This window comes from Ptychodera flava, chromosome 19, assembly GCF_041260155.1.
Source record: "Ptychodera flava strain L36383 chromosome 19, AS_Pfla_20210202, whole genome shotgun sequence".
Lineage (NCBI taxonomy): Eukaryota > Metazoa > Hemichordata > Enteropneusta > Ptychoderidae > Ptychodera > Ptychodera flava.
Genome location: NC_091946.1, coordinates 34180174 through 34202844, shown reverse-complemented (window position 1 = coordinate 34202844; position 22671 = coordinate 34180174). Strand labels below are relative to the sequence as shown.

Below are 22671 nucleotides of genomic sequence, written 5' to 3'. Positions count from 1 at the left end.
GAACGTTGTGAATAGCAAAAATAGAATAAGTGACTACAATGAGGATATGACCTCTTAGCAAAGGTTGGTCTTTATAATGGACGCTTTGTGATGTCTAGCTACGTAGGCTATTTCTCTGGAACACTGAAACGGACGCTGCTGACATACATATGGATCACGTATGGATGGTTAGCTTAAAAATAGATCATGTAAAATTACTCTTCCTATGCACCAGCCATCAACCATATATTCAACCATCAACCACATATTTTTGAATTTCAATCTAATCGGTCACTTTTGATGTAGAGATAATTCGAAAAACAATTAACAATTCCGTAGGGGTCACATCCATTGAAAAAAACTAGTAACTGGCAGTCTATGCCAAACTAAACAGACTAAAATGTTTTTCTCTGAATTTGGATCACATGATTCCGTTTTAGTGGCAGTCAAACACAAACAAAGGACACACAGACAATGTGACATTTCAGATCACGTGTGTTCACACAAGCTCTATACGTGTCTTACGGGAAGCGAACAATTAATGTTACAGTGGTGGTTTGTGGGTAGGGGTCCAAAACTCTGCAAGTAATTTTGAATCAACTTCATATTGATACAACTGAAAGGATCAGCAGTCGCACAGATCGCCACATATGGAAGGCGAAAGTAAAATACACTCTCATGCGGCAAGTAAGGGAGCATTCAGTTATTAAAGCAGGGGTTGGGCCGGCAAAATCCAGGGGGTCACATTAAATTTGAAAACTGCAAAGGTGGGGGCCATGTATTTTTCAAACAGAAGGGACGGGGGTCACTTACTTTTCATAAGTATCCGTCCCGTCAAAAAGCAGTTTCCGTGTTCAGAAATATTCTGGGAAACAAAAATGATTTGCTGCATGATTTCATTCTCTGAAGTCATTTACTGTAAATCTGAACAAAAGTATCATTATCTGTCACATAAACATCTTGCCTTGGCAACTCTGAGGCTTGTCTTACTGTAAATGGAGCTCACTGGGGCAGTGAACAATTCCTACTACTTACATATTAGAAATATAGCAAGCTTTGTCAGGGAAATTATTTAACAGTTCCTGTAGACTACTAATACCATGAAAAGTGAAATTATACTTTTAGGTGAAATGCCAATATCACAATTGTTATCCACATCTGAACTTTCAAATACTCTATTCGAATCAAGTACATTTGTATCAATTCTCAAACACCTATAAAAGCACAGATTAAGTTAGTTTAGCATTGTAAAAAATATATTCATTGTTTTCTCATAGACTCCAATGTATAGTGAATCAACATTTCGGTGAAATTCCAAAATCCAATTTCTTGCACACATATCAACTTTTAGCCATCCTAGTCTAAGTAAATGAATTATCAAACGTCTATAAATACACAGTGTTGGCTTGTTTTGTATAGGGAAAAATTATTCATAGTTTCTTCTTAGACTCCAATGTACAGTGGATGAACATTTTCAGTGAAATTCCAAAATCAGATTTCTTGTACACGTAAGGTACACCTTTAACCATCATATTCTAATCAAGTACAATTATGTTTAATACCCAACGTCTGTTTATGCACAAGTATGACAAGTTTTTCATTGAAAAAAAATCATTCACAGTTTTATCATAGACTCCCATGTATAGTTGATTAACATTTTTGGTGAAATTCCAAAGTCAAATATTTTGTACACTTACTAGTTGTAACAACCCTATTCCAATAAGTACATTTATTTCAATTATCAAATGTCCATAATGCATCGATTTTGCTAGTTTTGAACTGAAAAAGTATTACATAATTTTCTCATAGACTACCATGCATAGTTAATCAACATTATCAACAGCTGATTATCAATTTAATCCAGATATCAAAATTTTGAACACACACGCTTGCGCAAAAATATTTCGATCCACCTGTAATTTCTGCCCGATCCCTTTGAGGGGTAATTTCAAAATAATAGCAAGTCAGAAAGGAAAATTTGAACATTGACACCTTGTGAGTTTGTAAGAGGGGTCATTTGGAGAGAAAAAAAAGAGAATTTTTTTTGGATTATATCGCCCCCCCCCCTCCAGATGTGTCTGTGTGTGCAGCTTTACTCAAGCAATTGGTGGGGGGGTCATGAAATTTTTGTCATCTTAAGAGGGGGTCATCAATTTTTGGTGCAACGGGTAGGGGGGTTCACTTATTGTGACTGATGCGCAGGAAGATTTTGCCGGCCCACCCCCGGGCATAATAATTGAACGCTCCCTAAGTGCCAGTAGAAACTACTCACCCATCACATCACTACTTTTGAACCCGCAAGCAGTAGTTCTATCGAAAATAGACATACCCAAGATTTTAAGTTCTGTAAAATAAAATCTGATGGGTTAAAATGTCCAGGCTCTTGTGTACAGACTCGTTCACAAGACTAGATCTAGGGATCTACATATGCGTTTGGAGATCCACCTTTGTGTTTTCTGGAGAGGCAATCGTTTCCGGCCGCCTTGCCATGACCCCATCCCCCCTTGGATCGAGGATGATGATGGTGACACGTGTGCATCCCTCAAAATATGCTGAATTGAAATTTTGTTTAAGTACGTTTGGTTTTGTTGGTAGCTGTAAAAGGAGAGGACAGTGTAGGCGAGGACAGAAAAACGGAAAGCACGGCCGATTTTTAAAATCATGTGCAAAACCACTCCATTCACAGTGGTCCAAAACGGATGTTGCCAATGACACTCTGATACTTGCACTATGTGCTAAAGTCAATTATTGGCAGTTTTTAGGGGCTGGGTGCCCGTGGCACCAACATTGTGTAAATATAGCGCCTCGCAAACGGGAGTTATCGCAACACACTGTTATCGCTGGGAACTGGTTAATTGAACCTCACGCCGATTGGACCAAAGTCAATAGAGATATTAATCATTTACATGTTGTTGGTCATCTAACGTCCTGTAGGTGTTTACACAGGTAGTATCCTGAAGTATTTCGGTCAAACAAACAGATTAGCAGTAATGTGTAGCTTTTTCGCGTTTCGGCAGTTTACCAAAACTATCCGTCTAGGCTACGGGTTTATTTCTTCCTGAAGGAGAAAGGAAACCTCAAGAATGAACATACACAAATCCCATGAATGTATACAAAGACCAAGCATATAAGCATATAAGAAGATCAAATTAAAATAGTCCTTGTATTTTTGAAACACTGAATGCTAAAGTTACCAAATGAACTTCGACGACGTGACTTCTCGTTTATATATAGCCCTATAAGAGACAGGTTTTCATTTTTAAACAGTTCTGAAATGCATTCAGGTGTGTTTCCCTTTTCCCATAGCGTATGAATACCCCACCCCATGTGACTTTGACCATTCCCTGTGCCAGTGGCAGCAACTTGACGATGACTACTTTGACTGGACGTTGCAGTCTGGCAACACGCCAAGCGGCAGCACTGGACCTAGTTCTGACCATACACAGGGAAGTGGTGGAAGTGGGCAGTACCTATACATCGAGGCTTCGAGTAACTATGAAAAGACGGCAAGACTAGTCAGCTCTCCCATTAACCCATCATTAAGTGATCCCTGCACTGTAAGTGGTCTCAATTCCATTGTTGATTTGTAGTCAGTTGTCTTACTATGCAATAGTCTCGAGACAATAGCCCTATCGCTTGTTGATGTCGATTGTTTCAAGCTATACACCACTTTCCCATTTGTCGATAAAAAAAATTTCACATTTTATAAAGAGCGCCACACTGGTTTTTGGCTGCAAAAAGAAAGTTCCGTTTTTAAAGTAAATATGCTACAAAAGTAAATCTCCGGATAACAAAATGGTCGAACTCTCGATATCTCGATATGCTTTAACAATGTTTTCTATCAATAGATGGTATTCTACTATCACATGTATGGAACCGATATCGGCAACCTGCAAATACTCTTTAGGTACGAAGGTGAGACAAATGAAAACAGTGTGTGGTATAAGACCGGAAATCAAGGGAATTCTTGGAATCGAGGCAGCGTGTCATTCTATAATGTAACGAGACCATTTCAGGTATTACTGTATACTTTAACTCACGTTGTATTCCCCGGCTATGGGTATAATCTTAACATGCAATGAATGACAACAAAACACGATGAGGAAAATGTGAAAGAACTATCAATGGCTTGCACAAAATTATTACTTCTCGTTGTACCTACCTTTCCCTTTTTCATAGGGAAGTCACAAGCATGTTATGCGAGTAGGTAAATATATCTATATGGTAACGACAATTGACCCTTTGCATAAAGAGGGCGTCATTTAAATATGACGTCAATCATTACTGATACATAAATAATGAATAAATAAATAAATAACAAATATAGAGTTACATGCGTAAAAGGAGAAAGAAATTTATTTGATGCAATAGTATATGACTACAGGTTTTTACCTTTGACCGTACTGATCTCTCTCTCTCTCTCTCTCTCTCTCTCTCTCTCTCTCTCTCTCTCTCTCTCTCTCTCTCTCTCTCTCTCTCTCTCTCTTCAGGTCATAGTTCAAGGAGTGACAGGTGATGGATACAAAAGTGATATTGCAATTGACGACATTTCCTTTCTCGATGGTTGCATTAGAGGAGGTACGAGTAAATTTTAAACTTTCAATGAATAGTGTACTTTGCAAACTTTTCAGCGGAAACAGAAATTAGTGTTTCTAAATAAGCAAAGCGACAACAGACATTAAATTAGAGTCATCCATCATTCTGATAACCGGAACAAACGACACTGTGAATCAAGTGGATACTGATCCGACTGATATCTAACTGTGGTGTAAAGCATTTAGTAGTGTGAAGTTGATTAAGGGGTTTATTTGCATATTTAATGAACTTTGTAATTAGGTATATAACTCTGAAATTACAGCACCAAAGTCTGTGAAATCGGGTACAGATATTGTTCTGATAAATATCTACTTGTACTGAGAAGCATTTTGCAGTGTCAGGTTAACAAATAGGTCATTTGCATATTTTACGAAGTTTTTTTAATTAGTCATATAACTCCAAAATTGTGATGAAATCTGCTGCAGATACTGATCCGACAAATATCTAATTGTGGTGTAAAGCATTTAGTTGTGTGGAATTAATTAAGGGTTCATTTGCATATTTAATGAACTTTGTAATTAGTGATATTACTCCAAAATTACAGCATTAAATTTGGTGGAACTTGCTACAGATGTTGATCTGATAAATATCCAATTGTACTGAGAAGCATTGAGCAGTACTGTCAAGTTAATAAATAGCTCATTTACATATTTCATGAATTTTTATAATTAGTCTTATTACTCCTGAATAACTGCATCAAATATGATGAAAACTGCTGCATATACTGATCCGATAGATATCTAACTGTTGTAAAGCATTTAGTTATGTGAAGTTAATTAAGGGTTCATTTGCATATTTAATAAACTTTGTAATTAGGTATATAGCTCTAAATTACGGCACCAAATTTGGTGAAACGTGCAATAGATATTGATCTAATAAATATTTAATTATGCTATGAAATATTGAACAGTGTCAAGTTAATTTAGGGCTCATTTGCATATTCAATGAACTTTGTAATTAGTGATATTACTCTAAAATTACAGCATTAAATTTAATGAAACGTGCTACATATGTTGATCTTATGGATATCTAATTTTCCCATGAAGCATTTAGCAGTGTCAAGTTAATTAACAGCTCATTTGCATATCAAATAAAGTTTTGTAATTAGTGATTTAACTCTGAGAGTACTGTGCGAAGTTGATAAAACCTGCTACATATAGTGATATAACATATATCTTATTGTTCTGTGAAGCGTAGTACTATTAATGTACCTGTTGTAAAACACGTGAGCAAATTCAGTTCACAACTTGTTACCGAGTTTCAAACGAGTTTGTTGGAATGGCTGAAATCGGTACAGACAAAGTGCAGACGTCATATCTTGGAGAGCGAAATCAAAAGAGACCGTGCTTATCGTTACATAACGTTTAAAACACAGCACAAATAATCCATTTTACATGCAAATTATTGTTCCTCATCGATACACCCTCTTTTGATGTTTCCGTTGTTGAAGAAAAGTTCCTGAGCAAAAACTATTTCGTCTCCATGCTAAGGGGATTTTTTCTAATCGTTTTCAGATTAGTACAACATTTACTGTTGACATAACGAGCACTACCAACGCTCAAAATATACCCTAAAACAAAAATCCTTATAAGCGTCCAGAAACTCCGGTCGATGCTTGGTCATGTCAATTATAATATGACACCACACACCGGATCGCTCACTATAGAGTCAGTCAATAGTGGCTAACTCTCTCAATAACGAATCTGGCTTCTCCTCTTCGAGGACAAAGATGACTTTATCTCACAACCAAGCGGAAGGAATACAAAACAAAAGAGTGAGTGATGAAGGAATCCCATTTTTGGTTCCGAAACACCGTTAAGAAGAATCATTCAATCAACAAACCGGTTTAACGGGACCCAGATCACATGACTAGGGTCAAAGCACTGTCGATTCACCGGTGTCTCGCCATGTATTCCACACAAAATAAATGCAATGGTGCTTTTATTCACCATATTAAACTATCTTAGTAGAGCCGATGTGTGGAGTTGCCCTCATTTTCCTTTATTACAGACAGAAGATCGTTTTTGACGCAAAGACGCTAGTAGGTATGAATTCTAAGATGTATTGGAGGCCATCGATGCTGGTTTAGTGAATAATTGAGGCTTATTGTGAAGGAAATCGGCCTCCGAACTCGGTGATGGGTGCGTATAACGGCCATTTCGTTGCCCAACTTCCCTTTATTCTATGCATACAACGCGGCGGCCGCTATGTATCACTACACTCGTACCTTTGGGCTCGAACTGATAAAGTGTTGAAGCATCGGCTGGCCGAGACGAAAGATTGCTACGCCAATTTGCTTACAATTCGATGAATTGAATTTTTTGCAATAAATCTTTGAATTTTTTTTTTATTACTTGTATGGATGAACGAAATGTCTCTTGATGTGGAATTCAGTCATCTATGATCAACTGTTCGGAATATGGTACGAATATGCACGGTTTTGTTCTAACTGTAAGTGTATAGGGCCGTTTATGAAGTTGGGTATTTTCCCCTCGCAAGGCTTCGAAAGCATGCATAATCTTGAAAATCTGTACACTATCGCCTACTCATTGCCGGGACTAGCTCAGGAAAAGGACACACACAAACAAGAAATGCCGTTCAAACAATAAATACCTTTATTACATGAGAAAAAACTATGTACAAAATTGATAAAACATTAACGAACTTTGAAGAAATTCAAAGAATTTTCAGTTCATGCGCGGAAGAAACTTCGGATGTCGCGTTTGTCGATACAATTGTCCTCTTCATCGAAGTCAAACCCATCGAAGTCTATATCGTCATATTCCCCCTCGTAATCAAACACGAGTCCCACGGCTTCATTTGATAAGTCGTCATCGAGTACAGGAATCTCCTCGGAAATCATTTTGTCTTCAATTCGAGTCCGTCGAGCGCATTCGCGATACCCGTGGAAAGGAACGATTTTTTCAACACGTGAAATGAGCAAATCGTACTTGATCGACATGTTCAAAAACCCGACTATCGTAATGTTCATGTTATGGTAGCCAAATGGCATCGAAATATTCGATTCGTACTTGATCAAGATGTTAAAAAATCTGCTTATTTTGACGGTAACAAAAGGACAGTGACGAAAAGACGGCATTGTACTAGATCGAGACGCTCAAAAATCCAACTCTTTTAATGTTCATTTACGTAGCGAAATCCAAGTGGGATTTTATCGCCAGGAACAATAGAACCGTTCCCGATTGACACGTTCCAAACGCCAACAATAGTGTGCTTGTTTTGAGGTTTGATACTTCACTTTGGCACTTATTTGTGACTTTGATAAGCAACGTAGGTGTCTAGGATATCCTTGTCTCATTACATGACAATGGCTCTATTGTTCAAGTCAGAATTTGGGTGTACCCTCTGGGGGTGTTATAAACGAACTAATGGCCAATTACGAATCGATAAAATAAACCTGGGGGTGTTATAAACGGGCGGGGTTTTAGAATCGGAGGAATACGGTAAAATTTTTAGTTACTATATTCAACCCGGAAGAATTAATTTCTCTCTCTCTCTCTCTCTCTCTCTCTCTCTCTCTCTCTCTCTCTCTCTCTCTAAAAAAAAAAGACGAAGGCAGTTTACGTTTGGTCAATCCGGTCTCTGGTTCCCAGAAAGAAGGACGAGTAGAGATTTTCCTACAGGGCCAGTGGGGGTCAATATGCAGTTTTGGAACCAGCTGGAACTTGGAAAAAGAAGGGAAAGTCGTGTGTCGACAGCTTGGGTATCAGAGCGCCGAGTGGACTCGATCGATCTATCCCGCCCCAGACACGACGCCAATTCTGCTAGATAATGTCCAGTGCAACGGTACCGAGGCAGCTCTGGTAGACTGCAGCCATGATGGGTACGGTGTCGTTGATTCGCGATGCACTCATCTTTACGATATCACTTTGCAGTGTTTAGGTAACTTTTATTCTAACGATTTATTTTTCAGATGCACAAACTCGAGATTTGACTTTTTGCTTGCTCTCGGGAGATATCGCGCGGTTTAATTTGAAGTAACGCCACCAAATTTCATTGAACGATGATAAAATGGTGCTCCCTTTACTTTGAACAGACGATTTCGATGACCTTTGGTACTCTTAACTGCACTAAAGGGAATGTGATGTCAAAATATCTTCTTTGTGTTAGTTTCAGTTCTAGAGCTCCGCCAACCAGTCTATACCAGTATTCAGACCCAGTCAGAAACAGATTTTTTACACAATAGCAAAATTACTCAAAATAATATATGGTTAATGAAACTCGCACAAAAAGAAAGCATACTCATGGTCAGTTTATCACAGCGTTCATGTTATTTGGCTGAGTAGGCATTGAATGTTCATAGCCATGTTATGGTCTCACTCCAAGATATTCTTTGTACATCAGAATTAAACTCATACATGTAACTTTTACAAGTGCAATGCAAAGAAGAGTCGATAAACATGTTTTTACAAGCAAAGATGCCATTAAATTAGTTTGGAAATAAATTCATGAACATTTTGTAATAAAGTCGCAAAGGAGCAATATTAACATTTTACCTCTACATATATATGTTACGCATAACATCACATCAAATGCCCATTTCAGAGGGCTGTGTGGACCCTGGTACTCCTACCAATGGTCGACAGACTGGTTCACCAGACTTTTCTCACGGCTCGGATGTGACTTTCGTTTGTAGCAGCGGATACGAAATAGAGGGTTCAAGTTCAATATCCTGTAACGATGGCACCTGGAGTGCACATATACCGATTTGCTCTGGTAAGTTTTTAAAATAAATAACAAATTCACGATTTGAAATGATAATGTGAAATGAGTTGTCTAATATCTTACTCCCCCCATGGCTAACGAATTACGCGAAAGAATATATATATATATATATATATATATATATATATATATATATATATATATATATATATATATATATATATATATACTGGTACAGGATACCTTCAAGATATTTCAGCCATTCGTATATTTGGGCGTTTGTTGCACATTTGTTGTGAAAATTCACCGATCATATCATACTACATGTATATAGGCGCTTTCATAAAAACAAGAACGCTATTGGCTACAATCATAAAACCAAAGGCTTTTAAATGTTTCAATATTCAAATTGAGATCACAATGCAGATATAAGTATTTCATCAGTTTCATAAATTTATTTAAAACAATATGAAATCTTTTTCAACATAAGGGTATCAGTTCCTATAGATCCTTGGATCACGAGAGTCCGTCTTCTCTAGTATAATCATATTTCCGTAATGTGAATACTCTTTTATTGATTCAGTGGTAGGATCTACCCATGATCAATTTGGAACATCAGCTAAACCAATGGTAGGAACTACCCATTATCCAATGGGAACATCAGCACGACCAATGATAAGAACTACCCATGATCCATTTGGAACATCAGCACGACCAATGGTTGGATCGACCCATGATCAATTTGGAACATCAGCTCAACCAATGGTAGAAACTACCCATGATCAAATTGGAACATCAGCTCGACCAATGTTAGGGACTACCCATGATCCAATTGGAACATCAGCTCGACCAATGTTAGGGACTACCCCCGATTTCATGTGGACGTCAAATCCGCCAGAGGCAGGGACTTCCCATGATTCAATTGCAACGTCAACTCAACCAATAGATATGACCACCAATGATCCTATTCGAGTAATGACGCAACCCATGCCAGAGACTACCCATGATTCAAACGGAACGCCAACTGCACCGATGATAGTTTCTACCCAAGATCAAAACGTAGTGAGAAGTCCAACTCCATCTGAGACGAGAAATACTGAAGCTTTACACGAAACAACGACCCAGCCTGTTGAAGAGTCTACTAAACAATCAATGAGAGTGATGACGTCACCAATAGTAGGCACAACCAAAAATTTAATTGGTTAGTATTTTACTCGCTATCGCAGGACATTCTCACTCATCGACCGAATAATGCGTGAAAATTGGCATATTTGTCAACTACAGTCACAGCAAATATATTGAACGCGATGTGCCTTGCGTTCAACAAAATTGTTATAATCTAGACTGAAAAACCTGTTTCAAAACATTTCTATAAGTACCATTTTAATAGCATATTTTTACGCCATGCATAGAGTTGTGACCGAAATTCCTTCGATGAAAATAAGTTGTTTTTTCATGAAATGTACACGGTATTATATCTTTAGGACTCTAACATTCATACATACACACATACATACATACATACATACATACATACATACATACATACATACATACATACATACATACATACATACATACATACATACATACATACATACATACATACATACATACATACATACATACATACATACATATGCAGTTTACATATGTGTGTATGTATTCGTGATTTCTATGAAACGGAAATGAATGTACATTTGGTCTAATTGATTACAACGATTTATTAATAGTATCTGACATTTTCTTTTAAAAATGAAATTCAACCTATAATCAAACAAGCATGAATGATTTTCTTTTAATTTTAGCCAGAGACAATTACCTCATCATATTTTTAACGTTTCATGTTAGTTGAAGATTTTCCATAAACTATAAACTTACACATCGTAAAATCCTCCTAAACTTGTTAATCTTTGCGCATGCAAACATATTTTGAAATGTTTTGCCTTGATGGCATGGAATATTCTCTCGGAAACTCAACACTTGTCATTCCAGCAAGCACGGATAGCGTTTCTACTCGCGATGAAAGATATGTGTACACCACACCTGGTCGATATGATGCTACGACAGCAGTATATGACCAACCTGGAAGCAGTCGTCTACGGCTTTCCACAGAACAAACTACTAGACTGCCTGAGCGAGTGACAACCAGTGAATCAGTGACGACAGACACTACGCACATACCTGGTATGTACTATTAACATTATGTAGGTTCGATATACTGTGCAGGCTATGGCTGCAATGGCTTGGTATTAAAAGCGTTGTTGTCATATTCCATTTGTTTGACAGCAACAAAAGCCTTGCCTGTTCATCTTTTATTTTCCTATATCAGAAATGTCTCTGTACGAGGGAGTATTTAACAATGCACCACCCGTCGGAAGCAAATAGATCCCTTATTTATCGAACAATTGACAAATTCTATGTAGCTGTGTTTAAATTTTTTCACTTTAGATTTTGCGTATTCTATAAATCTGCGAATTGTAAACTCCACCTCGAGAAGTGCAACCATTGCATGGCAAGATCAGTTTCAAAATGGCCGTCAAGTGGAAATTCTAGACTACCAGGTCAGATACACTGCCGACGGAGAAACCCAAATGTTGTACTCTTTATCCTCCCACTCGACCGTGATATTAATGGATTTGAGGCCTGGTACGCAATACATGGTATCTGTTACTGGAAACACTGTTATTGGAAGCAATACAAGCAACGAAGTCCAGTTTGTTACCGGTAAGGTAGTGAACATTACATTCTCTATGCAGGACATATATGTAGACTGCGTCTCGAAGATAGCTTTTTCGGTATTGAAAGTATTTTCTGGTCGACCGCATGTATTGAATCATGTCGAATCATCTATGCACTCCACTGTCCTATTTTCGTGATATAATAGATGATACAATTTTGCAGAGATACTTAACCGAGAGATATGGCCATTCTGAATTTCAGTTCAGAAGTCTCTCTTTAGCTTTTTAACCGTTTCGTTGTTTTATGTGATGGCGGAGCTCTTTTGTCAGTAAAAAGTAAGTTTCTGTCATGGCCTTGAAAGGCTATGGCTTTGGTTTTGTGTGTGTGTGTGTGTGTGTGTGTGTGTGTGAGAGAGAGAGAGAGAGAGAGAGAGAGAGAGAGAGAGAGAGAGAGAGAGAGAGATTCTAGGAAAGCCACTTAAGTGAAGACTTTCCAATATTATAAATAAGGCGAAATTCTCACTACAAAGCAACAAGGAAGGAGCTTACAAAAGTATCACTGATAACACCTTCAAGATACCCAGTCATTTCGCAACAAAGCATTGAGAACAACTCTGAATTAATTCTGTTTGTTTCGACGCGAATAAAAAAGATGACCTGGTAAGTGATATGTCATGGTGGATGATCAGAGCAGCCATTTCCTTGAAGATTATTACTCAGAGATGCAATCTTTGTTTATCAAAAAAAAGTAAAATATTTCTTACTGAAAAAAGCACTCTGAGCTAACCTCAAAATGTTGCCTCCAACACAAACATAATTTATCAAACTTCTAAATAATCTATGGATAAAGGAAAACTGAGTGACTTGATCATATGTATTCCACAGTACTAGAGCTCTCTCTCTCTCTCTCTCTCTCTCTCTCTCTCTCTCTCCGAATTATCTTTGAACTGACAGATCCCGAGCCGCCATTATGGATTGATGTAATCGACTTCGATTCAGACAGTATTCAATTGTGGTTTCAAGTTGGTTGGTCCAAGTATGATTTCTTCAGAGTCTCAATTCAGAAGAAAACTGGTGGTGACTATGTTGAGATCGATGCTACCTCACCAAAGGTCACATTAGAACAGCTTGTTCCGGAGACACTCTACGAAATAAGTGTGAAAACTGTGGTGAACATCGGTGGCAATACCTTTGAAAGCTCTAGATCAAAAACTGTTGTTAATAGTACAGGTAGGGCTTGTAGCGCGGGTCAATGATTTATGTGCATTCTTGATGGTATTTTACGCTAAATAATAAAAAGTGTCACTCAACGACACTAAAGATTTGTTTACTATGTATTAATTATGTCATACCATATCATATCATATCATATCATATCATATCATATCATATCATATCATATCATAATCATACCATATCACATCACCGTTACATCAATTTAACTTATATCATATCATATGGCACTACATATCATATCACATCAAATTATCTTATATTGTATCATATGGTATCGTACCTCATCATAAATACCATGTCATGTCATGCTTTCAAGTCGTTTCACCCATACGATGCCATATCATGTCATCTCATACATTTCATCAATTATAAGTACAGACAAAATTTACTCTAACTTTGGTTACAACATACATCTTACAGTACACCTAATTGGCGGTAATCAGTCCTATATGATACTGGCATGTGTCGTCGTGTTTCATGGCGCTTCAAGCTGCTATATCGTACCAGACAGAGTTTATTGTTAGCTTGCTTCATATTGAAATTTCCGAACCGTTTCTTTACCTTTAACTTAACTTACAAAGATAAACTAATTGTCTACCTCTGAAACTCTCCAGTAATATAGCGTTCATTTTCGGTTCCAGCTCTCGATTATTGTGCATCCGACCCGTGTCCAGGGAGTACCACTTGCATCAGTTCTTCTGCCGGCTATTTCTGTAACTGTCCATCGGGAGATGCTGAGCAGTGTTGGCAGAAATCAGGTTTGTACAAAACGAGAATGTTCCCGAAACTTTAAACATCTGACGCAATTTTAAAAATGTAGATGAATTCATTTCTATGGAGAGGTTTTCAAAATACTTTGTGAAGACAAATGATAAAATTATTGTGTTTAATTTTGATCATGATATTTTATCCAATTACTCAAGGGAGGTTTACCTCATCACACAGCTTACTGTCAGCCACTCACTAATATTCACATTGACGGCACGTAAAGTTTATGTCTGGATGTGACTGATCAATGCGGCTTTTATAAAGGAGATATTTTTTAAAGAAAGTCCAAAAATCAACACTTATCTCAAAAACTTGAAATAAAATCACTACTCAGAGGTCTAGGTGGCCTATATATCGATTCATTCCATTTTCTTAGATGGCAAACAAGAAAATTCAGTTCCCATGTCGTTCACACTGGAGAATGCTGAATACTCTGAAGAACTGGCCGATCGGACATCACCAAAATTCAAACAACTAGAAAAAGACATTATCGGAGAGGTGAGGTAGCTTTTATTGAATTGATTTATATCCCCCTCAGATAATAATTATTGGATTGTTCCTTCATACCACATGGTCTGGAAATTAGTTCCTTTACAGGGAACAATGCTAGGGAACATAACGGCGATTGCCAAGCAAACGTGTATAACAACTATGGCGTTATGAGGCGATATACACCTAAGGCACGTAGTGAGACCCTGTGGCATTATGTGGCATTATGTGGCGACACCTTTATTTCAAAATCAGTGAATCCCCAGCATTTGTTATGAATGCACCCGATACGGACCCGACTAGTTCATCGAGAACTATTTCCGTAATCCTTACTAGATCTAAGATCTTTCGAACATGCACATGCATATATTATGTCTATATATTTATTGTGAAATAAAATTCACTTTACTTCACTGCACTTTACAATTAATGTAATGACATACCCTTCACGTGTTCAACTGTCAATGTCAATCTTGCATATGTATACTTTTGTTATCCTTCAGATAAGTCAGCTTTATGCTAACAATAGTGACTTCGAAAGAGTTGAAATAACAGAATTTCGGTGAGTATAAATGTTTGTCAGCCCACGACCTGATTTCAATAATCTTTGTCGACGTGAGTTATAACTTTCGCAAACTGTCCGACACTACTGAGATAAGAGTTAGCGCTACTGATGCTGATACAGTCCAAGGTTTATTGTATAGATTGTAGCAGAGTTTGGTTTTGTAATCGTTGATGTCGAGGAAACACATGCGGAAACACTGTACCTTCTGTGAGAATTCGTTGTTAAGAAAGCGATATAATTGTGGTAGATGAATTATTTCTGCGCAAAATAAAGGACACGGAATTAACATTTTAATGCTTGAGGATGCTTTCAAGTTTGTAAGTTTGTCATTCAAAATGACATCGATCTGGGTAAGAGTTTTGTATCAAATGTTTTTGTTTGTTTGTTTGTTTGTTTGTTTGTTTTTTAATTTAATGAAAAAACGTCCGGGTCAAGGAGTAATTTCGACAGATCTGAACGAGGCTTGACAATAATAATCGTCGATATATAATTTCAGGCCGGGATCAATTGTTGTGGTAATGAATATCGTGTTGCATGACAATGCCACCGAATCTGCCATAGAGAGCGCTGTTGAAAGTGCGACGTCTCATCTGAGCATGAACGGCATCTTGAATTACATGACATCAAATGTGACACGTCAGAAAGGTAATGGGAATAATGTCTCACAATTACTCGTGACGTTTAATTTTATATGAGACCCTATTTCGCACATGCAAATGTGCAGTGGTTGTACATAGCAGAGTCATTTCTTGCACCATAGTAATAGAGAAATTCCGCCTAAATTGATCGGACTGATGCACACATTAAGGTAGTATGCACCTCGAACGTAAAAAACTTGAATTTTTGCGCAAACTTTCCTCAATTGAACTTTCAACACTCGACTTACCGAATCAAGAATAAAGACAGGGGTCACCGTGCAAAGTTTGGTACTAGAGAAACAAATTACCTAATATTTACCGATATTTGCAATTAAAAATGGCCGCCATTCCCGTGTTAACTCTATGGAGAATGATAAAATTTGCGATTTTCAAAAATCGAAGAGAATGAAAATCTTTCGTACTCCAAAAGCTTTGTAAAATGCGCCCCACAAGTGGTAGATCAGAAAAGAATTGTAAACTTTTAGAGTGCGAATATCTGTCTCCAAGGCGCGTACTACCTTAATTAAAACAATTGCTACTTTATTTCTGAATGCAACGTAACCGGATCTAGGATATAGAATTTGATTTTATAATGTGACATAATGCTGTGTCTATTATTCCCGAGACCACATTTGTGTGTACCTGCTGGCCAGGATGTAGTGGATAAGCCAGGTAAGCTTACTTATGAAACAGTTTTGTGGCTCTCGTCTTCCTGGCACCCTTTCAAAATCGAAATATCAGCCTTGCCGATCTGACAAGCAACCAAGTGATACACAATATACAACCTTTTTCAGAATTAGAAATTAAACTGTTTACACTAATTGGTTTCAACTGGAGCAAGCTGGCACACTGTAGTAAAAAAGCAAAACGAAAGAGCAAATATGGCTTTTATCTATCTATATATATAGAAATAGTTTTATATATATATATTATATATATATATATATATATATACCAAAAATCCATTTTATTCACATGTTTAAATGAGCAGAATAGTTTTCTAGTCTATAACGTCATTTTATTTCAGACTACTGTTATGGTAAGCCCTGCCAGAATGATGGGATTTGTGTTTCTGGGTCTGCCGATTACGTATGTTACTGTCGAGATAACTACATCGGAAAGAGATGCGAACATGGTAGGTAAAAGCAAATCAGACGACTTTGTAAACATTTTTTTCTCAATTTGTGCAGTTTCCTTTTTCACATAGATGAAAATTGAATGAGATTTCTTGTAAAAAGGTATGCAGACTATCGGCTACACTATTGAGTCTATATTATATATATATATATATATATATATATATTATATATATATATCATTTTCAATCTAGCAGTGCATGATTATTTGACATATATTTGATTCAAAGTTACTAGTATAGAGGAAAAATGAATCTAACCATGAGAGAAAATGCCAAGAGAGTTTGACCGGTTGACCTCGCTGTTAATTTTATGCAGGAAATTACAATAACAATGCTTGGTCGAATGACGCAGTGCCTTGAGGGTGGGATCACCAGTGGTATATGGGGAGGAGTACCTTCCCGATGGTGATAAGTGGTGCAGATTACCGTCGCCTAGGTGACTGGCGTATACGCGTGCCAAAAGACACCTATGGTTGATTTCCTGTTGACCAGTCGGATGGCAGAGTTGCAAATACCTGGACTGAACCATTTGATTTTTTGTGGGTGTCGGTGGTACTTTGACAATATAAGTAAAGATGCACATATATTGAGTTTATTGTCTTGTTTATGAGCGGCCAGTATTTCCAACAGCATAAATTATGTGCATTTTTCCAACAGCATAAATTATGTGCATTTGCCCTTGAAGGAATAAATAATTTTCGAATAAAACATCGCGAATGTAACTACATTCCTTAAGCTCGACGTACACTTAAGTGCCCCAAAGAACCATGAAATCGCCCGACTTTCGATTGAAGAGATGAGTTTTGCCAAACCGCGTATACAGAAAAAGTGGCAGATGACTTTATTTTTAGAATCATAGACAGTATAGCGAGATATAAAAAATGTGAAACAGGCTCCCCACCTAACTATCCTAAATGTTTTTGTGTCGAGTTTGTGTTTGATTCGTTTCGAAAATGTGTTCCTACATTTATCCGATTGTTTGTGTTAATGAAATGTTTGTTTCGCTTTGGATATTTGTAGAGAAGTTTGGATTAGTGTATACGGTAATGTTTTGTTTGTGTTGGGAAAGCTTATGGCGAGACGCAGCCGGACCTATGTTGTTACAAAAGTTGATAGAGTCGCCCTTTGACGCTTGCATTTCGAAACCCGAGTGTGGTTTCTCATCAGTCGCAGTGTAGATTCTTTCCTTAGTTTGTGTTTGTGAAAATTATTTTAATGCATTTTAGTGGTCTTGCTTTCCGATTAGCGAGGCAAGTATATTAATTTTGGTCACGTTGTGAGTCCGTTTGGTGGTTCGGTTTGTTTGTTCTATATTTCTTTACTTCGGTAAATTTTGTTTTGACTGGTGTGTCTTTTAGATTTTTGCGGAGGTTTGTGAATTTTTAGGCAATAAGTACCACTGCGGGGTACGGATTTTATGTTTATTGGATCAAGATACTTACAAGTATCCTGGTTGATGTGCTTGTTCTCGTACATTTTAATTAATAGTTCATTTACTTTGTTTACTGTTTGTTCTGGCTTGTTGTGTATAATACTGAGTGTTACGTAATTGCCTTTCGCATTCGAGTACGTAATCGTTTGTGTTGACAATAACGAAAAACCGACCCTTGTCGAAGGGTTATTTTCCCAAAATTTGTCCAATGTTTGCAAGCTGGTTTATCGCGATTCTTTTGGTACGCGACATGTTTTGTTTCCTTGTTTGAAAGGGTATCTCTAGAAGTGCGAGTTTAGAAGCTTCAGATAGCTTTCAAGTTTTTGGTTTTTTTGTTGTTCGTGGAGTTCAATTTGACTTTTCTTTGAATTGGTGTTGTTGCGATTGTTTGTGTCTCACAATGTAGCGTAGTCACATTTTACGACTTTATTTGTTGAAATCCTGAGGTGGTTTTATTCTGTTTGGTATTGTTGGTGTCCGAATTAATTTTAAGGCTTTTGCGTAGTACTATTTTTCGGAGTTTCATAGTTTGAGCGATGATAGGTTGTTGTTGAATTTCATGTTGTTGTCGGCTTTTCTTTGGAAATAGCTGATTTATTTCCACGGCCATGTTTTCTGTTACGTTATGGTGATTGTTTATTTTGTATTTAATCTTGTGTTTCAGTTGTTTGTTATGTGTACGATTTTTGTTATTTCTTTTAAGTGTTTGTGTGTTCTATGTCATTTTATCGTATTTTATGGTAGTTCCCTTTTTGGAGTATTTGGTGGCCCTGAAAAGGGCCGCTTGGTATGGGTTTTTGTTAGCACTTGGCGCGTTTGTTTTGGCAATGAGCCTGGCTTTTTTATGCTTCTTTTCGCCGATTCGATGTGCTTGGTGAGTAGGTGTTTGCCGCCTTCTTGTCACTGTGTGTGCGTACATGGACAGTTGCATAGCCCTTGAATGTGGTCTCGATTTTGATCAAACTTACAATTAAGGAGTATATATCAAAACTGATAAATGATTTATGTGATTACTGTAGCTATAGATAGGCTACAATCAGGACGGGCAGCGACGGGCAGTAATTAGTAGGCAAAACAGGTGGTTTTCACCGTGGGTAGAACTCGGTGCAATGATACTGAACATTAATAGTAAGCCTGTCACCTTGAAGGTAATGCTGTAGGTGAAACAAGGACTTCAAACACACGATGGTACAAACAACACCACAAGTGAAACGTACACATAGAAATACACGCGTTCCTACGTTGTGCCCACCCGGGCCACGCGATTAAAATATGACTGATACTGCTGGATAGTGTTAATTGGGTCGGTAAACAGTCAATTAATAGTTTAATTGCTACCTGGGTGATTGGCAGGTCGTGTCCAACGACGCATATGCAAAGCAGGCCAAAAGACAAAAGCCCCCAAAGTTATTGACAGCTGGCCAGGGGTCACCATGAATACGTAATGAAGCTTCACTACGCAGAAACTGCGTAGTCAAGCCCTTCTTAACCGGTCAAACTCTCTTGGCATTTTCCGGCATGTAACGAGAAAGAACAAATGAATGTTGTACTTTGCCTCAGTGTTGAAAATTAACATAATTAATAATTCATAAATTGAGCAATGTTATATAGCGCTTTGCCAGCTCCATTAAAAGACTAGCTGTTTCCGCTGACACAAGAACTAACAGTTTCTTTGCTGTCCACACAGAGTATATTGTACTCGATAGAGGAAGTCAGACTATGTGGTTCTTGGAGGAAGAGAAAGTGATAAACCCAATTATGGAGATACGATCTCTGGTCAGAAATCCAGAATCTGTTCTGGAATACGGGCTGAAAAATACCGCTGACAGTGTCTTCTTCAAATTGGACACAAAGACGGGTCAATTGAACACAACACTTGGAAGTTTCGACAGAGAATCTCGCGAGAATTACCAACTTGGAATCACTTTGACAGGACGTGCGTCCCGGTCTGTTCTTGATATCACTATTCATGTCGAGGACATTAATGACAACAATCCTGTTTTCCATAATACGCCTTATTATCCCAAAGTTATGGAATATTCTCCAGTTGGGACACTGATAACGACTTTAACGGCTGCAGATCCAGATCAAAACGACGACCTGAATTATTCTCTCTCATCTGACCAAAGCTCCCTGAAGTACTTCTCGAACCTGGTGTCAGTTGAAAGCAAAACTGGTCGAGTAATTCTGACAGGCACCCTCAACAGGAAATTGTTGAAAGAAGACGGCTACCTGGTCGAGAATGAGAACGTTGCCATACCGATAGCAGTGAGTGACGGGGCGACGAGCACGCGTGGCACAATATTCCTGGATGTAGTACCACTGTTTGTCAGACCAACTGTAACGAGCAATGAAACCACTAGGTTACGGCTTTCACTGCCGGAAGACGCAGCAGTCGGATCCTTTGTAGCCGACGTTAGACTTCCTGAGAGCGATGACGTGGAATATACCTACAGAATATTTAAAGCCGATAACTATAATAACTTCAGTTTCGCCGTCAATGAAACGTCGGTCAGTAGTGATCATTACAACGCTATTACAAGGCATACAGTACCTTAGACCTTTCGCCGTTTTATACACTTTTATGAACTTTTGCAAAACTATAATATACGAGGCAAATCCGATTACATTATGGAGTGCAAAGCTTGCTTGAGTCCATTAAGGGCCCGTAGGGGTTACAATATTGCTATTATTTTATAGTTTTGGTAAGTAGAAAACATCTGGGGCGAGAATGCTTGATAAATTGATACATTATCAGTAATAATCTTGAGGTGACGTCACAAAATTAACTGATATTGACAATTCTGTAATATGATATGACATAACTACATTTAATTATTACAACAATGCAAAAGTAACCTCTTGTCCTTAAGCTTTCTTAAAGCAATCGTATGAAAAACCTTACCAAGTATACGCTAAGCTTATATTGCGTAAACAAAACTACTTTTCTTTACTCATGTTTCACTCGCGTTTGTGAGTTCGTTAATTCTCATTTGTAACATTCCTTTCACCTTTCAGGGAGTGGTTAGGACGACGCAGACACTTGACAGAGAGGAGAGGGACGATTATGGGTTTTACGTGTTTGCCCTCGACAACCACTGTCTGACAAGCACTGAGGTGAGTTCAAAAGCTGAAAACGCCCTCTTTTAGAAATAGCAGTACGATTTTCTTATGAAGCGTAGTATTACATCTTGTATCTAATTTGCTTGAAGAAAGATAATTATCTGGAATGTCTTTATTGTAAATGTAATTACCTCTGTCAATATCTGTCTATATCAATGTCTGTCTGTCAAACGGGCAAATGGTCGGATGAATGAACGAGTGTCTATTTTTAAAGATGCAGTATGAAGTGATTGTATCAATTTCTAGAGAAAGACATCGAGAGGGAAAATGGGGGAATGGGGAGCAGTAAGGTGGATAAGGAACTCTACATTTGACGAGGTGGTTCCACATGCAGACATATAATCGCAATCATACCAATCCATAATCCAATAACACTAGGTCAAAATTTGTAAGACAATAGTTGTAAACATAGACACAAAACAGCACAGGACAGACAGTAAATAGAAGGTACAAACAAAGTCAAATTCATGAAAGAAAGATATATGGACCTCTGGCCAAAAGACCAAGAAGTGATGTCAGGTGTTTCGAAAATAGTAAGCGCATCCTGCCCCACATGTGGCACCCGCCATATATCAATCTGTAAGTCAGATAGGTAGTGGTCACTAACTAAGGCCCAATGTCACCGATGCCATCAGTGATCATTTGTCGAAGAGAGATATTGTATTTATCTACCAGCTTGCGATACCTGCCAAAAAAGCGTTTGAATGTAGAGACAAGTCTTGCTCTGGTGTAACCTATATATCATGCATTCTGTAGAAATGCTGCTTGTGAATCAAGATGCGCACAAAACTGTGATTGACATTTTCTGTAACATTACCAAGGCTTCAATGTGGTTCCACTTGGCAGGTGTATATTGAACTTCGTGTGGAAGATGTGAACGACAACGCACCTGAGTTTCCAGAAACCTCGTACAGCGCAGAGATTCGAGAAGACGCCACCAGTGCCCAGACTGTGTTTGTAGTAAGTATTGCGCACATGGTCATAAAAGTAGTAGGGTGACAGAGCCTTTTTCACAACTAAAATCATGTTGAGGCCAAATTTGCATCTTTTCGGCGTGCAGCAGATTTATCTGCTTGCTTACTAGTATTTTGCTCCCCTTAGTAAGTCGTTTCGCTGACTAAGCCACGGTGCTCGATATCAAGAATATCACCTGAGATATAATGCAATACAGAAACGTCTGCGATGAATATACATTTTCAAACTTTGTACAATGCGAAAAAAACCTTCAAGAAGTATCGTGCATTCTCAAATTCCAGCTACTGCAGTCGATTTGGAGAGGGTTCAATACTGATGTTCAATCGCCTTGGAAGTTTTCAGCTCTGAACTTGGCATCGGCAGCT

At 38.0% G+C, this 22671-nt stretch overlaps 1 protein-coding gene across 1 annotated transcript in view; it reads left to right on the top strand.

Moving 5' to 3' along the window:
• LOC139119363 (cadherin-23-like) overlaps positions 1-22671 on the top strand; it is a 95878-nt gene that overhangs the window by 36468 nt on the left and 36739 nt on the right. The window contains exons 3-19 of the mRNA XM_070683151.1: positions 3286-3536; positions 3828-3995; positions 4470-4557; positions 8146-8478; positions 9142-9312; positions 9845-10462; positions 11257-11448; positions 11713-11988; positions 12897-13172; positions 13820-13936; positions 14323-14444; positions 14939-14997; positions 15497-15645; positions 16666-16773; positions 19896-20719; positions 21227-21325; positions 22178-22291. Of these exons, the coding sequence (XP_070539252.1) occupies positions 3286-3536; positions 3828-3995; positions 4470-4557; positions 8146-8478; positions 9142-9312; positions 9845-10462; positions 11257-11448; positions 11713-11988; positions 12897-13172; positions 13820-13936; positions 14323-14444; positions 14939-14997; positions 15497-15645; positions 16666-16773; positions 19896-20719; positions 21227-21325; positions 22178-22291 (3965 nt within the window). The remainder of the gene's footprint in view (positions 1-3285; positions 3537-3827; positions 3996-4469; positions 4558-8145; positions 8479-9141; positions 9313-9844; positions 10463-11256; positions 11449-11712; positions 11989-12896; positions 13173-13819; positions 13937-14322; positions 14445-14938; positions 14998-15496; positions 15646-16665; positions 16774-19895; positions 20720-21226; positions 21326-22177; positions 22292-22671) is intronic.